This window comes from Ceratotherium simum, chromosome 16 (assembly GCF_057802395.1).
Source record: "Ceratotherium simum simum isolate JZ-2026a chromosome 16, ASM5780239v1, whole genome shotgun sequence".
Classification (NCBI taxonomy): Eukaryota; Metazoa; Chordata; class Mammalia; order Perissodactyla; family Rhinocerotidae; genus Ceratotherium; species Ceratotherium simum.
In genome coordinates this window covers 47,181,938-47,201,490 of record NC_141915.1, presented here as the reverse complement: position 1 = coordinate 47,201,490, position 19,553 = coordinate 47,181,938, and the positions used below count along the sequence as shown (strand labels likewise).

Genomic DNA, 19,553 nt, shown 5'->3' with positions numbered 1-19,553 from the left:
GTAATCTTGAGTATAAAAGCAGATTACATACATAAATACATATAGTGTGACTCATTTTATAAAAGTGAATCTTTCTGCCTTAGTTTTCTTGTGATTAAGGTGTGGAGGATGGGCTAGTGCAATGATATGTTCTGAAGATAATGATTTTTTTTTAAAGATTGTCATGCATTTACATATAGTTTTTTTTCCAGATCACAAAAGTATTTGGAAATACCTAAAGCAGAAAATAAAAATTACTGATAAGCCTATTATATGGTGAAAACTAGCATTAATGCCCCGTGTTTTTTGTCTGGTGTGTGTATGGGTATGAATGTCATTGAGGTGCTTAATAGTTACTGCAAAATTGGTTTCTGAAAAGTTTTTACTAATTATGTTCCAACAATTAGTGCAAGAGAGGGTTTGTCTCACTGAACCCTTGCCAGCATCACACATTATATTTTAGTCATGGAATTTGGTGGTAGAAATTGTTTCATTGATTTATTTTCCAATTTTTTGTTGTTTTTGGTAAGTGGAGCTTGTTTGTTTATTGGCCATTTGAAATTTTGTTTTTGTGTGGTGAAGATTAGCCCTGAGCTAACATCTGTTGCCAGTCCTCCTTTTTTTTGCTGAGGAAGATTGGCCCTGGGCTAACATCCATGCCCATCTTCTTCTACTTTATATGTAGGACGCCTGCCACAGCATGGCTTGATAAGTGGTGCGTAGGTCCGCACCTGGGATCCAAACCTGCGATCCGAACTTGCGAACCCTGGGCCGTCTGAAGCGGAGCGTGTGAACTTAACCACTAGGCCATTGGGCCGGCTCTGGCCATTTGAACTTTTGGGTGAATTGCCTGTTCATGTACTTGGGAAGTGTCTATTGAAGATATCTTTCTAAATTTGACCGTTAAAGACCTGAAGAAAGACTGTTAGAAAGTCCTTATAAGGGGAAGTTTTACTCTACTCAGTCTTTACTCAGTTTGAAGGCATTTTTCTTACAAGGATGAACTAGCGGTCTGTGGTTAAAACCTGATTTCTTAACCAGTTGGAATTTGTTTGACTTTAAAATTTAAGGAATGGTTGATGAAAGATATGTGGGACCTCTCTGGACTATTTTTGCAACTTCTTGAGAGTCTATAGTTATTTCAAAATGAAGTTTAAAAAATTCAAGGAATGGTAAAACTTTGGCTCCCTCTACTACCTGTAACCAGGCTTGATAATTCTGACAGGTAGAGCCAACGGCAGGGCGGGGTGGGGGTGGGGGGGGAGTAATATATGACAATAGACCCAAAGCCAAACAATGGTTAGGAACCCTGCTTTTTTTGTTATTTTTTTAATTTGCAAATAATTTCAAACTTTAAAATGGTTGCAGAAATAAAAACCAAATAAGGAACACAGTATACTCCTTCCCAAATTCACCTGTTGTTTTTCTTTTCTTTTCTTTTCTTTTTTTTTGAGGAAGATTAGCCCTGAGCTAACATCTGCTGCCAATCCTCCTCTTTTTTTGCTGAGGAAGATTGGCCCTAGGCTAACATCCGTGCCCATCTTCCTCTACTTTATATGAGACGGCACCACAGCATGGCTTGACAAGCCGTGCGGTGTGTTGGTCCACGCCCGGGATCCGAACCTGCAAACCGGGCCACCAAAGTGGAGCACACGAACTTAACCGCAGCGCCACTGGGCCTGCCCCCAAATTCACCTGTTGTTAACATTTGACCCCATGAGCATCAGCTTTTGAAATGTGCTATTTTGTGACCACGGTCACTACCCTTGTCTCATCTTCCAGATTTTCAGCTCTAGTCTCCTAGGTTCTAGGCCTTCATTCACCTGAACAAAAATGTTTACATCCAGTATCCAAACTTCTCAAGAACCTACAGTGATTCTGTTTCCTGAGATTTAAATATAAATCCAAATACTTAGCCTTCAAAGGTTTTGAACAATTGATTCCCTGCCCCTAAACTCAAATACTGATCTTCTTCTTGCGCCCCCCAGTGCAGCCCCTCAGCTGTAGCTGACCTAATTGTTTAGCGACTTTCTTGATATGACTTGACTGACTTGTTCCCATCTCAGCGCCATTCCCTGCACCTGTGTTTCATATCCGCAATCTTCTTTTTTCTACATCTCTTCCTCCTAAGTCACATACATGACTTTTCTGCTAAAAAAAAAAAAAATTATTCCCAGACTTCTTTACTTGGTTAGCTCCATCTGATTTGGGCATACCTGCCCTGAGTTTTCATTACTTGAGAGTTTTTTTTGCTTTCATATAGATGATGTCTTTATACCATGTCCATCTGTTGTCTGCTGGAGTTCCCCCAGTGGATGGCACCGATGTTATCTTTTATAAACATCCACAGGCCTCATGTGATTGTGCTGGAGGCATGACCTGGTTTTGAATGAGTTACTGTGAACTGAATTTGGATTTCATTGTCTGGACCATCTAGAAATCAATAAAGCAAAATTCTAATTGTGTTGATACTTTTGAACACTTTTTTCCTCTGGGGATGTGGCACCCTTCTCAGGTGGCCCTTCCTCACAGCAGGTAAAAGGTCTGTGCAGTGGCTGAAGAGGGTGGACCTGTTGTTTACTAGTGGTAGAAACCCTGTGTTGTGTGTTTGTGGTGCAGGACCCTGCTGGGTTGAAGACTTTGAGTGTGGCTCTGGGAACCTAATAACTAATGGGAAAGAAGTTCTGAGTTTCTAACAATCAAGGTCTAAGTGCCTTGGGAGGATTGCCTTTGCTCAAAGAGTACTTTTCTTTTCTTTTTTTTAAATGAAACTAAGGCTAGAACTAGTTCGTTAACTAGAATGTCAATATTGATTTTTGTTTGCGAGTTGGAGTATTAACAGATTAGAATGGCTGCTGGCAATTCTCAGCTGCTTCACTGAATTTAAATGAATCAAGGGATACCTATTAAGATGTACTTGAGATTTTTAGGCTAAATCCTACCTTTCTACTGTGGTTGGTTTTGACCAGATTCACTGTTTCCTCTGTAGCATCAAGGCAGAAAAATGGAATCTTAAGGCCTCTTCTTTACTTTTTATAAAACCAAATTCTATTTAAAAATGCACAGATAAGAGGTGTTAAGACATCTTCTGTAATACAGTGCAGCTTGCCTCTTTTCTTCTGCCAGGAGAAGTTTCTGAATTAAAGCTATTGACTGACACAGCCTATGCTGGCAGATGGTTGGTACTCATATATCATATGTCCAAGTGCAGGCTTGTTCAGAGGCAGCAAATGTGTAACAGGCTGAATTTTATAAAGACAAAGAATTTTTGTGTGTGTGTGTGAGGAAGATTAGCCCTGAGCTAACATCCATTGCCAATCCTTCTCTTTTTGCTGAGAAAGATTGGCCCTGGGCTAACGTCCATGCCCATCCTTCTCTACTTTACATGTGGGATGGCTGCCACAGCATGGCTTGATAAGCGGTGTGTAGGTCCATGCCTGGGATCCAAACCTGCGAACCTTGGGCCGCCAAAGCAGAGCGCGCACGTTTAACCACTACGCCTCTGGGCCAGCCTCAACAAAGAATTTTGATAACGACCTTGAAAGATTAGGGACGTTCCTGAGAAATGAGACATATTCCAAACCAGCCTTGCTTGTTAAAATATATTATATATAATACTGTATATATATGTAGATATAAATATTATACTGTGCTCTCTATATCTGGAGATTAGGTCAATTTTCAGTCAGTGTTGCATTATTCCCTCCTTGCTTCCTCCTTCTCTTTTTCCTTCCTCCAGCACTTCTAATCTAGTATGTAAATTAGAAATTAATAATAATAATAGCCACATTACTATTTGTTCTAATGTGGGAGGACCAAGTAGATGAGTTGGTGATAAGTGAGCTGCCTGGAAGGAACTGTTTTCTCTTTTTATGTCTCTGTAGGACCCCAGGAGTGAATTGTTTCCATTATAGCTGGAGGTAGGAAGGGCAGTTATGATTAGAATATTAGCCAAAAAAGCCTCCACCAGATTCAGAGAGGTTATTATCTCTGAGTTAATAAATGCCAACATTGAGTCTTGAAATAGCTCTTCATTTTTCATTGTGCAGTCTGATTTATTGTTGATTGGTTTTTCATGGCCTAATAAATGATGATAACCTTTTTGAGTGACTAGAAATAAAACAGATTTCATGGATCTTTGGTATTCTAATTCTGACTCCACTGAAGTTGATAGCCTCATGGAGTTCATAATAGGAAGGGCAATGGGCTGTTGGCTTCCTGTTTGAGGCCTTTGTTTTTTATAAATTCAGGTTAGATGGGAACCATTGATTTGTTCCTTGTTTTTAGACTGGATAGAATAGAATCCTGCATAAGTGCTGGGGGAGAAACGCTTATTGGAGGCTTTCTCAATCTTAGAGCAGTGAACATCTTTACAAGGCATGGTAATCTTAATGGAGACTTATAGTCAAGACCTCAGGAAAGACCCGTCAGCAGAACAGCTTGAGATATCCTTCCTGGAAACATACCTGACTAAGGCTGAGGTTCAGAGAGCATTTGGCTCTAAAAAGCTTTTTTTGCCCCCTAAAAGTATGGGAACATAAATGCATTTGCATTTATCATCTTAGAATGTAACCACAAGGTAGTGTAAACACTAAAGAACAATGTGAGCTTTTTGAATTGAATTGTTTTAGTTGGCATGATAAGTAATTCAAAGTATTATATTATTTCATTGTAAAGTTTTGAATCGTGAAATTTTAAAAACATTTTTTATTTTTAATTATGGTAAAATATACATAACATAAATTTACCATCTTAACCATTTTTAAGTGTACAATTCAGTAGTGTTAAGCATATTCACATTGTTATGCAACCAATCTCCAGAACTTTTTCATCATACAAAACTGAAACTCTGTATTTATTAAAAAACAACTTCCCATTTCCCCTTCTTCTGAGCCCCTGGTGACTGTCATTCTACTTCTATTTATATGAATTTGACTACTTTAGATACCTCATATAAATGGATACAGTATTTGTCTTTTTGTGACTGGCTTATTTCACTTGGCATAATATCCTCCAACTTATCAAATCTAAATGAGGGCTGGTTTGCCTCTGGTTCAACACCTCTTGCCAAGTAGATGTAGCCCTTTGGGGTCCCAGCTACTTGTAGAAGGGTCTCTAGTTAGTGTTCCACCTCGGCCAGCCTTGGACTTTGATTTCTTTGATTTCAGGAGATCGTTAAAATGAAAGTTCCAACTTGCCAGAATCATTCAGTGTTTTGAGGGCAAGAGTGGCTTCTCGAGAGCTCATCTCTCTGGGTTCCCATTTTCCTTAGTTTTGGCGTGGTTATTCTTTACTCAGTTGTTGATGCTTCAGTGCTTTTCAGATTTTTTTTTTTCAATATGGAATTCATTGTTAATTATTTTCAGTAGAATGATGGGCCTGATAATGGAGCCTGCCTTCACAGACACCAGACCTGCGGCGTCAGTTTGTCAATGTTGCCTCTGCCACCCCCATCCATTCTGGGGCTGGACGTAATTAATCGTTAGCACCACTTTGAGTATGACCAAATCAGACTTTTGCTTAAACGTATGTCTGGCAGGAAATCGTCCTATGTGACAATGTGAGCTATAGGTCCTCCCCTCACTAGACTCAGGAGTCAGTGTTAAAACCCAATGTCATGTGGTCTGCTGGTAGCTTTAGAAGAAGGAGACCTGTTGGGAAGGAAATTTCCTTTTTTGGCGTTTCATTCAGTTCCTGAGGGCTTGAGATAAGGATGTCTCTTTTTTTTGAGCCTGGTTATAATTGAGTTTGGATAGTAGAAGGCAGGAGGCGAGTTACTTTTTTATGATGCTAGATTGTCAGGTGAATAATGAGACTCCTCATTCCTCCTCAGTGCAGCTGGTCACATGCTGGTTGTTGAGAATGGAGCTCTTAGTTCCTGGGAAAGCTGTCCGTGAAGGGGCACGGGGGCAAGTACCAAGGCCAGGATAAGCAGTAATAAAGAGCGTACGTGACATGCTTGAGGAAGCAGCTTGCTGTGGTGGGAAAGGCATCAGGACATCAGCGTCAAAAGCCCATATCTGTCTCCTTGGCCTCCTCCTCATTCAGTGCTGTGGCCTTGGACAAACCACACAATCTTTCTGGGCAACAGTCAGGTGCTTTTTCTCTTGATCTTGGCTGTCCTGCAAGCCTGTAACTGTGAGAAGGTCAGTTTTGCTGGCCCTGGCAGCCAGCCACTAGGAGGACAGAGAGGAGGGGGCTTGGAGTGGTCCCCAGAAGGAAGGTGTGACTGCTTGATGGGTTGTCTAGAACTCAAACCATGGACCCTGGTTCTAGTACACCCAATTATCCAGCAATTTTGGTCCTACAAGCAGTCTTTGTTTCTCTAGTCTAATCCCCTCATTTTGCAGATGAGCAAACAGGGCCCTGAGATTTTCTTTATTCTTTTCTTTTTTTTTTTTTTGTGAGGGAGATCAGCCCTGAGCTAACATCCGTGCTAATCCTCCTCTTTTTGCTGAGGAAGGCCAGCTCTGAGCTAACATCTATTGCCAATCCTCCTTTTTTTTCTTCCCCAAAGCCCCAGTAGATAGTTGTATGTCGTAGTTGCACATCCTTCTAGTTGCTGTATGTGGGATGCGGCCTCAGCATAGCCAGAGAAGCAATGCGTCGGTGCGCGCCCGGGATCCGAACCCGGGCCACCAGTAGCGGAGCACGCGCACTTAACCGCTAAGCCACCTGGCCGGCCCCCCTGAGATTTTCTTGTATTTAAAAAGTAGTAGTGCTGCTTTCACCTCACATGGCGGATTTTAGTGAGGAAAAAAAAAAAAAAAACTAGTGAAGTGGAGCCAGGCTCTGGTCAGTGTGGATTTGGGGGAGTTTCTCTAAACCTCCGAAGCCACTGCCTGAGCTCTGGAGAAAGACATCAGCAATGGTGAGCCAGATTGCTTGCCCCATGCTGGCCATCTGGCACCCATCTTTCCATGGGGCCCAGCTCAGGCCCTGTTGGCTGACACAGACCTTGAGACAGTCTGATCAGAGATCACCAGAGGTCCCTTTAACAAGCAAGTCAGGGGGCCCGACTGTGTGTTGGAGGATTGGGCAAGTAGGCTCCTGATGGCCCTTCCTGGGCAGGTGCCAGCTCACTGTTCCCTGGGGCCTTGCCACAGGCTCCTGGATACACTGCTGTTTTCACCCTTAGGGCCTGGACTGGGCCTGACTTTGCCTGCGGATTCCCAGGCAATCCCACCCTCAGCTACAGACGAGCCTCTCCACTCCTGCCTTGCTCCCCAGAGGACCAACCTACACTGTTCAACCCCAAAATCATGCTCTCTGTATTTGCACCTGTGCCCACAATCACCTTAACTTGTAGCCACCACTCCCGTGAAGCACCCTCAGAACAGCAGAGCCTTGCAGATCATCCTTTATGTTATTAAAGTCATTGAAATGAAGCTTATTTTTCAGCCTACTGAGAATTACCAAGTACCAGACTTTCTTTTTAAATTACCTCTATAATTTTCTTTTTAATTTACTCTTATAAAAAACTGGGTGACAGTTAAATGAAAAACGTGTTGCGCTTGGTATTTTTTTTTTCACTAAGCCTACAGACCTGTGGCTTAAAGATAACAGGGAAGGATTGTCCTGGACCTGAGGCTGTCTTTTTAGCTTGCTGCCAGCTCCTGGATTTAAATTGCTTTGTCTGACCGATAGAAATCATTTCCTTTTCCTGGATCCAGTGGGGCTAGGAGAACCTGAGGGTCGTGAATGAGCATGGGTAAAACTCTGTTGGAAAGTTTTTATGAAAGTAATTTCTCTGAAGTATTGATATTGAGAATGTGTAGTTTCAAGATGTGTCCTTGTTGTGGCTGGGCCGTTGAACTGTGATTCTTGTCATCATTGGGTTTATTTCCTGTTTCTAGTGATCCAGGATCACTATTTCCTGCTGCCGCCCCCCCCCCCACCGCATTCATATATTTGAACGTGAATGTTTGGTGGAAGACTTAAATATAGGAGTTCTTCAAATTAAAGAAATAAGCAAGCAACATATTGTTGTTTATGGTAGATTACTTATATAAGTGTATTATGTTAAGTTGTATACAATCACCTGTAAACATAAACGTGGGGTTTTAGATTTGGAAAAGACTCTTGATCCCCTATTTTACAGACGAAGATTCTGAGACCCAGTGTATTCTTGGCTTGTTCAAGGTCCCAGAGTCAGCTGGAAAAGGAGCAAGTACCAGAAGCCTTATTTCCTTGTCACAAGGCTGCTCTTTCCACTTTTGCATGATGCCTTGCTTGTACCGACGGTCTCCCACTGTTCCCCAACACCCACCCTCTGTCCTGCAGGGAGAGAACAGGCCCACGTGGCAGGACACACCATGCCCATGCTCATCTTCATGCTTTTGTTCCTTCTCTCTAATCATGCCCATTCCGTCACAGCCTACTCATCAATTTAAAAGACTGAGTAAGTGTCCTACCTCCCACACTGATCTCACCCTCCTCAGAATGCTGAAGTCCACTCCTCAAGTGTGTTTTAGCTCTTTTGACAGGGTCTCTTTCTAGCTTGTGGTGTTAATTTCAATCTTGTAGGGCCTGTCATGATGCCTGGTGCCCAGTAAATGGGCCTTAAGTGAATAAGGAGAGAGGTAATGTCCTAGATGTCACAAGGTGGGCTTGGTGTCTTTTGTTTTTCTGCCCAGCTTTTCAGGTGTCTGTCTTCTCTCTAGCTAGCTACTAAGCTCCAGAAGGGAAGAAAGCATAACTTCCATGTCTCTCACCATAGCCCTTAGCAGTCTTCTTGGTTGGTGGTGAGTTAGGACGTTGATACTTCATTTTCCTGCCCTTTGAATCTTGGATTCAGTTTACCATATAAGTTTGCTTTATCCTGAAGCCTCAGAAGATGGCCATGTCTTGATGGCTGCCTAAATACTCTCGCCTTATGGTACCTACCATTTGGGGAATAAAGAAGCCAACAGGTCATAGCAGTTAGCTTACAGATTTCCCTTTCCGCCCTTGGATACTTTGCTACTTATTTGCAGTGGCAAGATACTATGAGTGTTGGTGGAAGATGCAAGCCAAATAATTGTTAGGATTGCTGTGAAAACTGCAATGGAAGCAATAACCCTCCTCGGTTAGCTTTTTATAGCAAGAAAACCACTGGTGAAATTTTTGCTCCAAGATCCTTAAAATCAGCAGGATGTTGCATGTTATCCTGTTAGACTTCTGAAGTAATGCTGGTAACATCTATTGTGCAGGTATTTCAAGGCTTGAAATACAGATTTTTTTTTTTTTTGTGAGGAAGATCAGCCCTGAGCTAACATCCATGCCAATCCTCCTCTTTTTGCTGAGGAAGACTGGCCCTGAGCTAACACCTATTGCCAATCCTCCTCCTTTTTTTGTTCCCTTTTTCTCCCCAAACCCCAGTAGATAGTTGTATGTCATAGTTGCACATCCTTCCAGTTGCTGTATGTGGGACTCAGCCTCAGCATGGCTGGACAAGTGGTGCGTTGGTGCACGCCCGGGATCTGAACCCGGGCCACCAGCAGCGGAGCGTGAGCACTTAACCGCTAAGCCACTGGGCCGGCCCTTGAAATACAGATTTGCTGATAGAAATGAGCCAGTTAAGAGGGAGGAAACGATTACTCAGATGTTGTGAAGTAAGACAGATTGTATGGCGGATATAACACTGGTTTGTAGTTTGCTCATAAAAGAGAATGTCTAACTGGAATTTATCTGGTGAAAATGAAACCATTAAACCTGCTCAAGTGAAAAACAGTGGCCATCTGCCAAGTAAAAGCGTAATCACCATTTAGAAGTGAGCTTCATCTGTACTCCTTTATGCACATGACAGTGTCTCCTATGGAGAAACCACTTTCTGACTTCTGGTTTTCTTGCTGTTTTCACAGAGCCTGAGCCCTTGTGAAGCTGGCAATGACAAGTCTGAATGGTCGCCATGCCGAAAAAATCATTGACATGCCAAAACCATCAGCCCCCAGAGTGCATGTGCAGAGGTCCGTGTCCCGAGACACTATCGCCATTCACTTCTCGGCATCCGGGGAGGAGGAGGAGGAAGAGGAGGAGGAGTTCAGGGAGTACCTCGAGGAGGGGCTGGACGACCAAAGCATTGTAACAGGGCTCGAGGCCAAGGAAGACCTCTGTTTTGAACCCCAGGGTGGCTATGACCCCGCTGGCCCTGCCGCTCAGCCTGTCCTGGCAGATGGACTATCTCCTGCCATTTTGCCCGTCTCCCAGAACACTGCAAAGCTGTTGGAGTCCCCTCCTCCAGCAGTGCAAGTATTAAGTACAGTGCCATTGGCTCTGTCCCCAGGGTCGTCTTTGTTGGGGCCCTTAGCTAGCTCTCCCAGTGTGTCCTCCCTTTCTGAGCAGAAAACCGGTTCTTCCTCCCCACTGTCCTCTCCTTCCAAGTCTCCTGTCCTCTCATCCAGTGCCTCATCCTCCACACTTTCCAGCACAAAACCCTTCATGAGCCTTGTGAAGTCCCTGTCCACTGAGGTGGAGCCAAAAGAATCCCTACACCCCTCAAGGCACAGACACTTGATGAAGACATTAGTCAAGTCTCTGTCCACAGACACCTCCAGGCAGGAGTCAGATACTGTGTCCTATAAACCGCCTGACTCCAAGCTGAATTTACACCTGTTCAAGCAGTTCACACAGCCACGAAACACAGGTGGAGATTCCAAAACTGCACCTTCTTCCCCACTGACTTCTCCCTCCGATACGCGCTCCTTTTTTAAAGTGCCCGAAATGGAGGCTAAAATCGAAGACACTAAACGACGCCTTTCAGAAGTCATATATGAGCCTTTTCAGCTCCTTAGTAAAATTATAGGGGAAGAAAGTGGCAGCCATAGGCCCAAAGCCTTATCTTCAAGTGCTTCAGAACTCTCCAATCTGTCCAGCCTGAACGGTCTCTTAGAAAGCAATAACAACTACAGCATCAAGGAAGAGGAGTGTGATTCCGAGGGGGATGACTATCCAGGCGATCCCAGCATCCCCAGAAGTGACCCCCCGAAGTCCACTGATGAGCCTGCAAGAGAGGCAGAACTGAAAAGTTCCCAGGTGAGCAGTCTAAAGGATTTAGGCCTGAAGACAAGTTCTCTAGTTCTTGAGAAATGTTCTTTGTCTGCCTTAGTGAGCAAAGAAGATGAAGAGTTTTGTGAACTGTACACTGAGGACTTTGATTTGGAAACGGAGGGGGAGAGTAAAGTTGATAAGCTCCCAGATATCCCTCTCAAGCCAGAGGTGCTGGTAGACGATGGCACGGCTCTTGACAGTGACGATGAGATGGCCTCCGCCGTGCAGCACCCGGAATTACCAGTGAAGACGCTGGGCTTCTTTATAATGTGTGTCTATGCGTACCTCATCCTTCCCCTCCCCCATTATGTGAATGGACTCTTTCTGGGAATTGGCCTTGGATTCATGACTGCAGTTTGCGTGATTTGGTTTTTTACACCACCAAGTGCTCATAAATATCACAGATTACGTAAAAATCTACAACACTGGAACACAAAATCTCTGGATATCAAAGAACCTGAGATACTAAAGGTAAGCCTCTCTCCAGCAGCTGGCTAGCACACGCTTTCTCTCACATAGAGCCTTATTTTAGATCCAGTTGAATTTTTTTAGTGAATTGTCACAAGCAATGTTTTTAAGCCTTCAGGATCTTCATTCTCCAGGCACCCAAGAGACTTATCTGGAAACCTCATTGTAGTTTAGGTTTTGCCGATTCACCAAGTTGTTTTTCAGGGATCTCCATGGTTCTGTAGAGTAGCATTTACATCCAGTTCCTATTTGAGTCTCTCTCTAAACTTGCCAGAGATTTCCTACTTGCTTAGGATTTGTTATAGCTGAGTCTGTTAGGATTAAATATTCTTGAGACCCTAGAGAAGGGTTAAATACTCCTGGAATGCAAGAGAAGGAAAGGAGGAAGAGAAGGCAAATTAATGTGAGCAGTTGGTCCCTGCTGGCACTCTTCTTTCCCCTGTGCACGATGGGGCATGGGCTGGAGAAAGAGACATCACCGTTCCGTGTGTGTCAGATCTCAGGCTTTAGGCCTCCTGAGGGGTTCCTGAGGCGATCCATCAGGGTGCGGGAAGAACATATTAGAACTTCCATTTACATTTATTTTTGTATATTTAAAAATTTTCTTGTTATTATATGTTTCATAATATACGCAATATAAAAGTATAGTTGTAGCTTATATAGTTCGTAAGTCATGGGCACATACACACATTTTATATATATATATATATTTTAATTGTGGTAAAATACACATAAAATATACCATCTTAATCTTTTTTTTTTTTTTTTTTGGTGAGGAAGATCAGCCCTGAGCTAACATCCATGCCAATCCTCCTCTTTTTGCTGTGGAAGACTGGCCCTGAGCTAACATCTGTGCCGATCTTCCTCCACTTTATGTGGGACGCCACCACAGCATGGCCTGATAAGCAGTGTGTCAGTGCGCGCCCGGGATCCGAACCCAGGCCTCCAGCAGCAGAGCGTGCACACTTAACCGCTACGCCACGGGGCTGGCCCCCGTCTTAACCCTTTTTAAATGTACAGTTCAGTGGTATTAAATACATTCACATTGTTGTACAACCATCACCACCATTCATCCCCATATCTCTTTACATCTTATAAAACTGAAACTCTATACCCATTAAACAACAGCTCCCCATTCTTCCCTCCCCCTAGCGCCTGGCAACCACCATTCTACTTTCTGTCTTTTTGGTTTTGAATACTCTAAGTATGTCATCATGTAAGTGGGACCATACGGTATTTGTCTTTTTGTGACTGGCTTATTTCACTTAGCATAGTGTCCTCAAGGTTCTTCTATGTTGTAGTATATTACAGAATTTTCTTCCTTTTTAAAAGCTGAATAATATTCCGTTGTATGTATATACTGCATTTTGCTTATGCATTCTTCTGTCAGTGGACACTTGGGTTGCTTCCACGTTTTAGCTATGGTGAATAATGCTGCTGTGAACATGAGGTATATAAATAATCTCTTTGAGACCTTGCTTTCAGTTCTTTTGGGTATATACCCAGAAGTAGAATTGCTGGATCATATGGTAATTCTATTTTTAATTTTTTGAGGAACCGCCATACTGTTTTCCGCAGTGGCTGTACCATTTTACTTTCCTACCAATAGTGCACAGGGTTCCAATTTCCCCACATCCTCACCAACACTTGTTTTCTGTTTTTTTGATAGCTTTTTGATAGTTCAAAGCTTGTTTCTTTTGTCTGTTAATAGGTTTTTCCTCATTTCTGTTTAAATAAGAATGCTCAAAAAATGGCACCATGATCTCTATTGCAAAAAAAAACAATAACAAAAAACCACATGGGGAAGAACTCTCAAGGTCCAAAATAGTGTTTGTTTTGTTTTGTTTTTTAATTTCATAAACTTTTTACTTTATTCAAAAGAAATACATGGTCAATGTTTAAAAAACACAGGAAACAAAGAAAAAATTTGTTCTTTATCACACTAGTGGGAGGGAATTATAGTTAATGATTTGGCATATATCCTAGTTTTGCTTTGTTCTTTAAATTTCTGCATGTATGAATATACACATGCCTACTCACACACTCTTTTTGTTTTGATATAATGGGATCATATAATTTTCAGTCTGACCTTTTTTCTTTCTTTCACATGGCAACATGTTATGTGCTTGTTTCTTTTTTAAGAGAAGCTGGTGTTCAGTCTTGAGGATGTGACACACTTAAGTTTAGCATTAATGTATGAAGTGGAGCTAAAGTGACTGATTATGCATGGTTGCTAAGCTTTTTCAGTAGGGTGGTGCTGTGACTACCTGAATTACGTGCCCTCTAAGTAAGTTAGTGCTGACTTTAGCACAGAAAAATGGTAGTTATATTAACTCCAGTGCCTAATGACTGACTGTGGCATTCAGTTTAAACTGGTTTGAGCACTTAGTTGTCTCAGGAAGATTTTAATTTTATTTTTTTATTTATTTTTTTTTTTAAAGATTTTATTTATTTATTTTTTCCCCCCAAAGCCCCAGTAGATAGTTGTGTGTCATAGCTGCACATCCTTCTAGTTGCTGTATGTGGGACGCGGCCTCAGCATGGCCAGAGAAGCAGCACGTCAGTGCGAGCCCGGGATCCGAACCCGGGTCGCCAGCAGCGGAGCGCGCTCACTTAACTACCAAGCCACGGGGCCGGCCCTCAGGAAGATTTTAATTTTAATCCAATCAGTCTTTAGTGTTGAGTCCAGTTCCTGCTATATGTCAAGAATTTACTTAACTACACTGGAGGATACCAGTGGAATGGGATTTTAATGTTATGGCACAGTCTGGCTGCTTTGATCTGGTCATTGAAATAGTAGAGGCAGCAGTACGATGCTGAGCACCTACAGTGGGCTAAGTGTTGGTCACATTATCTCATTTAATCCTTATCACAACCCTTTTCAGTTAGGGTATGTGCTCATGAGAACGTGGAGGCACAGGGAGGTTAAGTTACTTGTCCAAGGTCACATGGCTAGTGATTGGGGGAGCCATGCAGGACTAACTTTTTTTAACGAAGGTGTGTTGCCCTCGGTAAATGTATTTGAATTTTCCTTGTAGAGAACAAGTACTTCAATGGTGTCGTGGACTGACACCTGTAATCCAAGCAAATTGTTCGTTTTAGCCTGAGGTCTTTTGTTTGGCTGTTTTTAGAAACCTGGCTAAATATGTTCTGTATTTTAAAAAGAGACACTACTACGAATTAGAAGGGTAGGTTGTATGTTGCAAGCCAGAGATTTCAAATGCAAATATTTTGGGGCTTAATTAATTTTATTGAGCAGAAGGTCAGACTCTTTGGAACCATTTAAAAACTATGACACTTTAAAACATTTAGCAGTGTTGACATTAAATTTAGGACCCAAATGTTGTGATAAGAATAGGAAAGTATAGTGGAGTCTAACTTTGATCGTCTATCTTCTATTATATTTTCTTATTGTACATTGTGCTTTACTTTCTGTATGAAGTAGTATAACATTAGCTATTGTAACAAATTAGAAGTCTTTCTTGTCCCCATAGCAGTCCAGTGTGGGTGTTCCTGGTGGGTGGGTAGGTAGCCTTCTCTGCATGTTGATTCAGGGGTCCAGGTTCCTTCCATCTTGTGGCTCAGTAAACTTTTTCTTAAAGGGCCAGATAGTAAATATTTTAGGCTTGTGGGTCATACAGTTTCTGTTGCAACTATTAAACTTTTCATTGTAGCAGAAAAGCAGTATAGACAATATATAAATGAATAGCTTTTGCCTGTGTTCCAATAAAACTTTACAAAAACAGGCCTCAGGCCCAGTTTGCCCATCCCTGGCAAGAATATTAGAGCTCTTTGCATCCAGCTGGCAGAAGGGGAAAGAGAAAGCAAAGAGAAGGCATACCTACTGAAATGCCTGGACCCAGAAGTGGCACACATTACTTCCATTCACATTCCACTGGGGTGAGCTAAACACAGGGGCCCTCCAAAATGTCAAGGGCCCTGGGAAATCTAGGACTTGGCTGGGCAGCTTCTTCTCAGCAACAGCTCTACGCAAGGAAAGGGGTTCCCAAATTTTAAAGGCACAGCTAGCCTTCTCTGCCTCACTTTCATAGGACTTATCAGAGCTGTAGTTATATGTTTATTGTCTGTCTCCCCCAGTACACCATACACTTTATGTATGCATAGGCCACGTCCATCTTGTACATCATTGTGTCCTCAGCACCTGGCACATATTAGGCACGTGGTAAGTAATTGTTGGATGAATGGATGGGTAGATGGATGAGTGGATGATGAATGAATGAATGAATGAATGAATGAGGTTTTATCAGAAAATTTAGGCAGTGAGCCAGTGTTGACCCTATTATCTCCCAGTGAAGTTGGCTTAAAAAAAAAAAAAAAAGTTTAGTCAGGGGTCGAAATGAGTGATCTTTTAAGAAGATGAAAAATAATTACTAAAAAGTTCAGCTTATGGAGAGTTTTTTCTCAAAGCAGTGAAAAAACTAAGATGGTCCGTCTTTGACAGGATTTGAAACTTCGTGTTTATTGCTTAGAAATTGGCAACGTCTGCTTGCCTTGTACCAGCACTCCTACAGTGCTGCCCTCCTGAATTCAAAAGGAGTAAAGAATGGCTTATGCCAAAAAGAGTATTGGGGAAATGGGGATGGTAGCAAGTTCTAGATTTCCACTCTGCCTCCAAATTTATGACTTTAAAGTGATGCAGGAGATGGTCCTTGGTTTCTTTATAAAACAGGTCTGTGAACCTGTTTCTAGGTTGAGTTGAAAGAGGTACTTTTTGAAAATAGCTTGATTTTGGGGATTAGTCAGCTGGTTTGAGTTATTTTCTGTGCATCTGATGCTGTTTAGTTGGTTTTTATAGAGGATATGATGATGTAATTCTTGAGGGCAGATATGGAAACTTTAAAAAAAAATTCACTGATATAGGAGGCTGATAAACTGATAAAACTGCCTGTGATAAAGTTCTGTAATACAGAGGCCCAGCCCCTTGACAGTGATCCTTCATACTTCATGCCCTAAGTAGACTCTGTCTGGGAGCCCCATGAACCAGTCAGGCAGGGAGCTTGGTGCTCTAGGACTATTTTAGGGCACCATGTGTTTTTTGGGGTTTTTTTTTTACATATTTTTTTAAAATTTTTATTTATTATTATTATTTTTTTTCTCCCAAAGCCCCAGTAGATAGTTGTATGTCATAGCTGCACATCCTTCTAGTTGCTAGGACACCATGTGTTTTTAAACCTCTGAGCCATAGAAGTTCTCATTGATGGGTCCAGGAAGTCCTAGCAACTTAGACTGAGAGTCTGGTTCCTTTATTGGCTCCATAAACAGTTCAAGGAGAATCATAGTTTTTCTTCAGTTTGATTTCACATGACAAGGAAAGGGAGGAGAAAAGTAAAGCCTTTCTGTACCTTATCTGGGTGATTTTATTATTCCATCCACACTGCAGACGCTATTTAAAAATGATGCTGCAACAGTGATGGGTGTGTGGGATGGTGAGCCAAAAAGACTAATTCGCAGCCAAGTAGTAGCTATTCTCAAAGACTGGTGTGTGATTGGTTAGGCCTCGTGGTACTCCACTGTCTCCCACTCTGAACCCCGCTGATCAGCAGCTCTACTGTCTGAAATAAAAGCAGTCAAAGCCTTTGTGTGGCCAAAGAGCTGTCAAAAAGTCCATAGAAGAGCCCTTAGAACCTCCTGGAAAGCCTGCTTGTTCTTAATGTATGGGAATTCATAGCTGGTGCAAAGCAGCAAATAGGAGAAACGTTGCCACAGGCATTCAACACGAAGTGAAGTGAACGAATGAAAGCCAGGGGGAAGACCAAAATGTTAGAAGCTAATGTGACTTAAAGCATGACAGTCTGGGTAAGTTAGCTCAAGGCAGAGCCTCCTGTGTGCTTTGGAGGCCAAGGGCATCATTGAGAGCAACACCCCCGGGTGCTAACCTTCTGGGGTTTTATTTTGGATGACAAGCTAGATACCCTGAGCTGGGGTCCCTGGGAAAGAATGAACTTGGGCATGGGGAGAAGTAGGCATTTAGAGTCAGCATATTGGACCTGGGATGTTTGTTTTTGCTGAGCATTCTTAAGCAAGTTGGATGTTCTTCCTTCTTCAAGAATGTACTTGTCACTTGACCAGGAGTATATTTAATTCAGTGCCATTCCTGCACACTAACATTTCCACATGTCTATAATGAGAAGCTTCTTGAAGATTTCAAAAGGTTCTTGGGTTTATGTTTGAGTGTATGACTCATGTAATTTTGAATTCTATTCTTGAGTAAATTCTTTATCTCAGACTTATAAACCACTTGCAGAACACAGCAGTAGGATGTTGGTTTCCAGAGTGATGATCTGTCTCTTTTTAAAAGATATGGCCTAGAAAGATAACTAAAATTACATTTATACCGTTGCAAGACTAATAGAAATTAATTTTGGAGAACCTTTTTTCCTTAGATCGTGTCGTATTTAGATATTTAATAAGAAAGACAGATTTTTTAAATAATTCGTTCCCTAAATACAGGCTTTGGTTTTGATATATAAAAGAATAATTTTGTAGGGAGAACATTATCAATTTTGAGAAGAAATTCTAACTTGTAAATTTAATCTCAGTTTCATGCAATTCTTGCTTTTAAGAAATTAGAGTAAGCAAATCTTAAGGAGAAAACAGACTCATTACATGCAGCCAAAAAAGACTTGGGTTGCTTTTCGTTGGTCTCTCACAACCCTCAATATAATGAGTACAAGAAATAAAAAAGCATAAGCATTTCTTTCTACATTATACTTAACTGAAAATATCCTGCCCCTGTAATGGGTCACCTGAGTTTTTATGTATGGCTTTGATAAATGTGGCTATTTCCCAGTGCTAGAGAAGTTTGTCAGGTGAGATGTTTCAGTGCAGGCACTCACTTACAAGCAGGTACCCCATGTTTTAAAGTTGGTTGGAGAGGCAACTGTGTGGAAAATGCTTCCTGAATTCCATAGGACCAATGATTAACGATGTCAGGTGACCCCAGAATGATTTTTTTTGATCTTTTATTTTTTAACTTTTTGTTGTAGAAAATTTAAAGTATACACAGAAGTAGAGAGAATAGTATTAATTAACTTTCATGTACCCAACACTCAGCTTCAACAATTTTCAACATTTTGCCAATTTTCTGCTCAACTTACTAACTTTTGGCATGGCTGAACTGCAATTCTGGTCCACCTATGTATAACTACAGTTTATAGCATTGTTTCCTTGGGAAAATGCATCCTGAATTCCAGCTAGGTGGTAGAGGACCACCCTCTTTGGTTTTGTTCCAGGTGTCATCTATGGAGTGAGGAGAGAGGCTGTGGGCATTGTGGGTCTGAGATTTCTCAAACCATGTTTTTTGGAAGAGTAAGTCATTAACTATGAAAAAATATCAATGCTAGGTATCTTTTCACCTCTAAATTTTATATGTAATGTATAAGGAAAGTACTAAATCCATCAAAGATGGTTCTTATTGTACAATAATTAGCCTTTAAGATAAGATTTGCCATACCCCCAAAGACAGGGAGAGTGTAAGCAAGATGGCCCCAGGGCATGAGCATGTTGATGTGTTGGTGCCCGAGCTGCTGTTGTGAACTCTGTTTCATTCTGTTGCTTCCTTCAGTGGTCTCCTGTTAGGTTGCTGAAGATCCTATCGAAGAAGAAAATATTAAAGTTTCTATTTGTATATATTTTTACTCTTTCTATCTAAGAAAGTAAATAAGCCTTGCAAATTTTTAACATGCAGATGACCATATGCTGAGCTTTGGCCAAAATCCTTGGAAATTATTGACAAGGCTATTTGAAATATGGATTTACATCATTATCATTAATGGTGAGCCTCACCCAAAGTGTACATATCGTGCCTTGAGATGTCAGCTGAAGATAATACAAAGCTATCAAAAGGAAAAACTGAAAGTTAGCAAAAAGGCTAATTATTTCGTCTTTTGCTCTTTATTTTACTGTTTATAAAAGCTATGTTATATTAGAACATATATATAATTTATAAGTAAATGTATATATATTGTGGATATATACTCAAAAAATTTTTAACTGATGGGATATGTGATCTAAAAAGTTTGGAGGCTACTGATTTATTTGCTTGCTAATCTATTTAT

The 19,553-nt window shown here is 41.5% G+C and overlaps 1 protein-coding gene across 1 annotated transcript in view; it reads left to right on the top strand.

The window, feature by feature from the left end:
• Positions 1–19,553, top strand: part of TEX2 (testis expressed 2) — a 108,387-nt gene that overhangs the window by 34,164 nt on the left and 54,670 nt on the right. The window contains exon 2 of the mRNA XM_087441424.1: positions 9,822–11,478. Within this exon, the coding sequence (XP_087297550.1) occupies positions 9,847–11,478 (1,632 nt within the window). The 5' untranslated portion in view covers positions 9,822–9,846. The remainder of the gene's footprint in view (positions 1–9,821; positions 11,479–19,553) is intronic.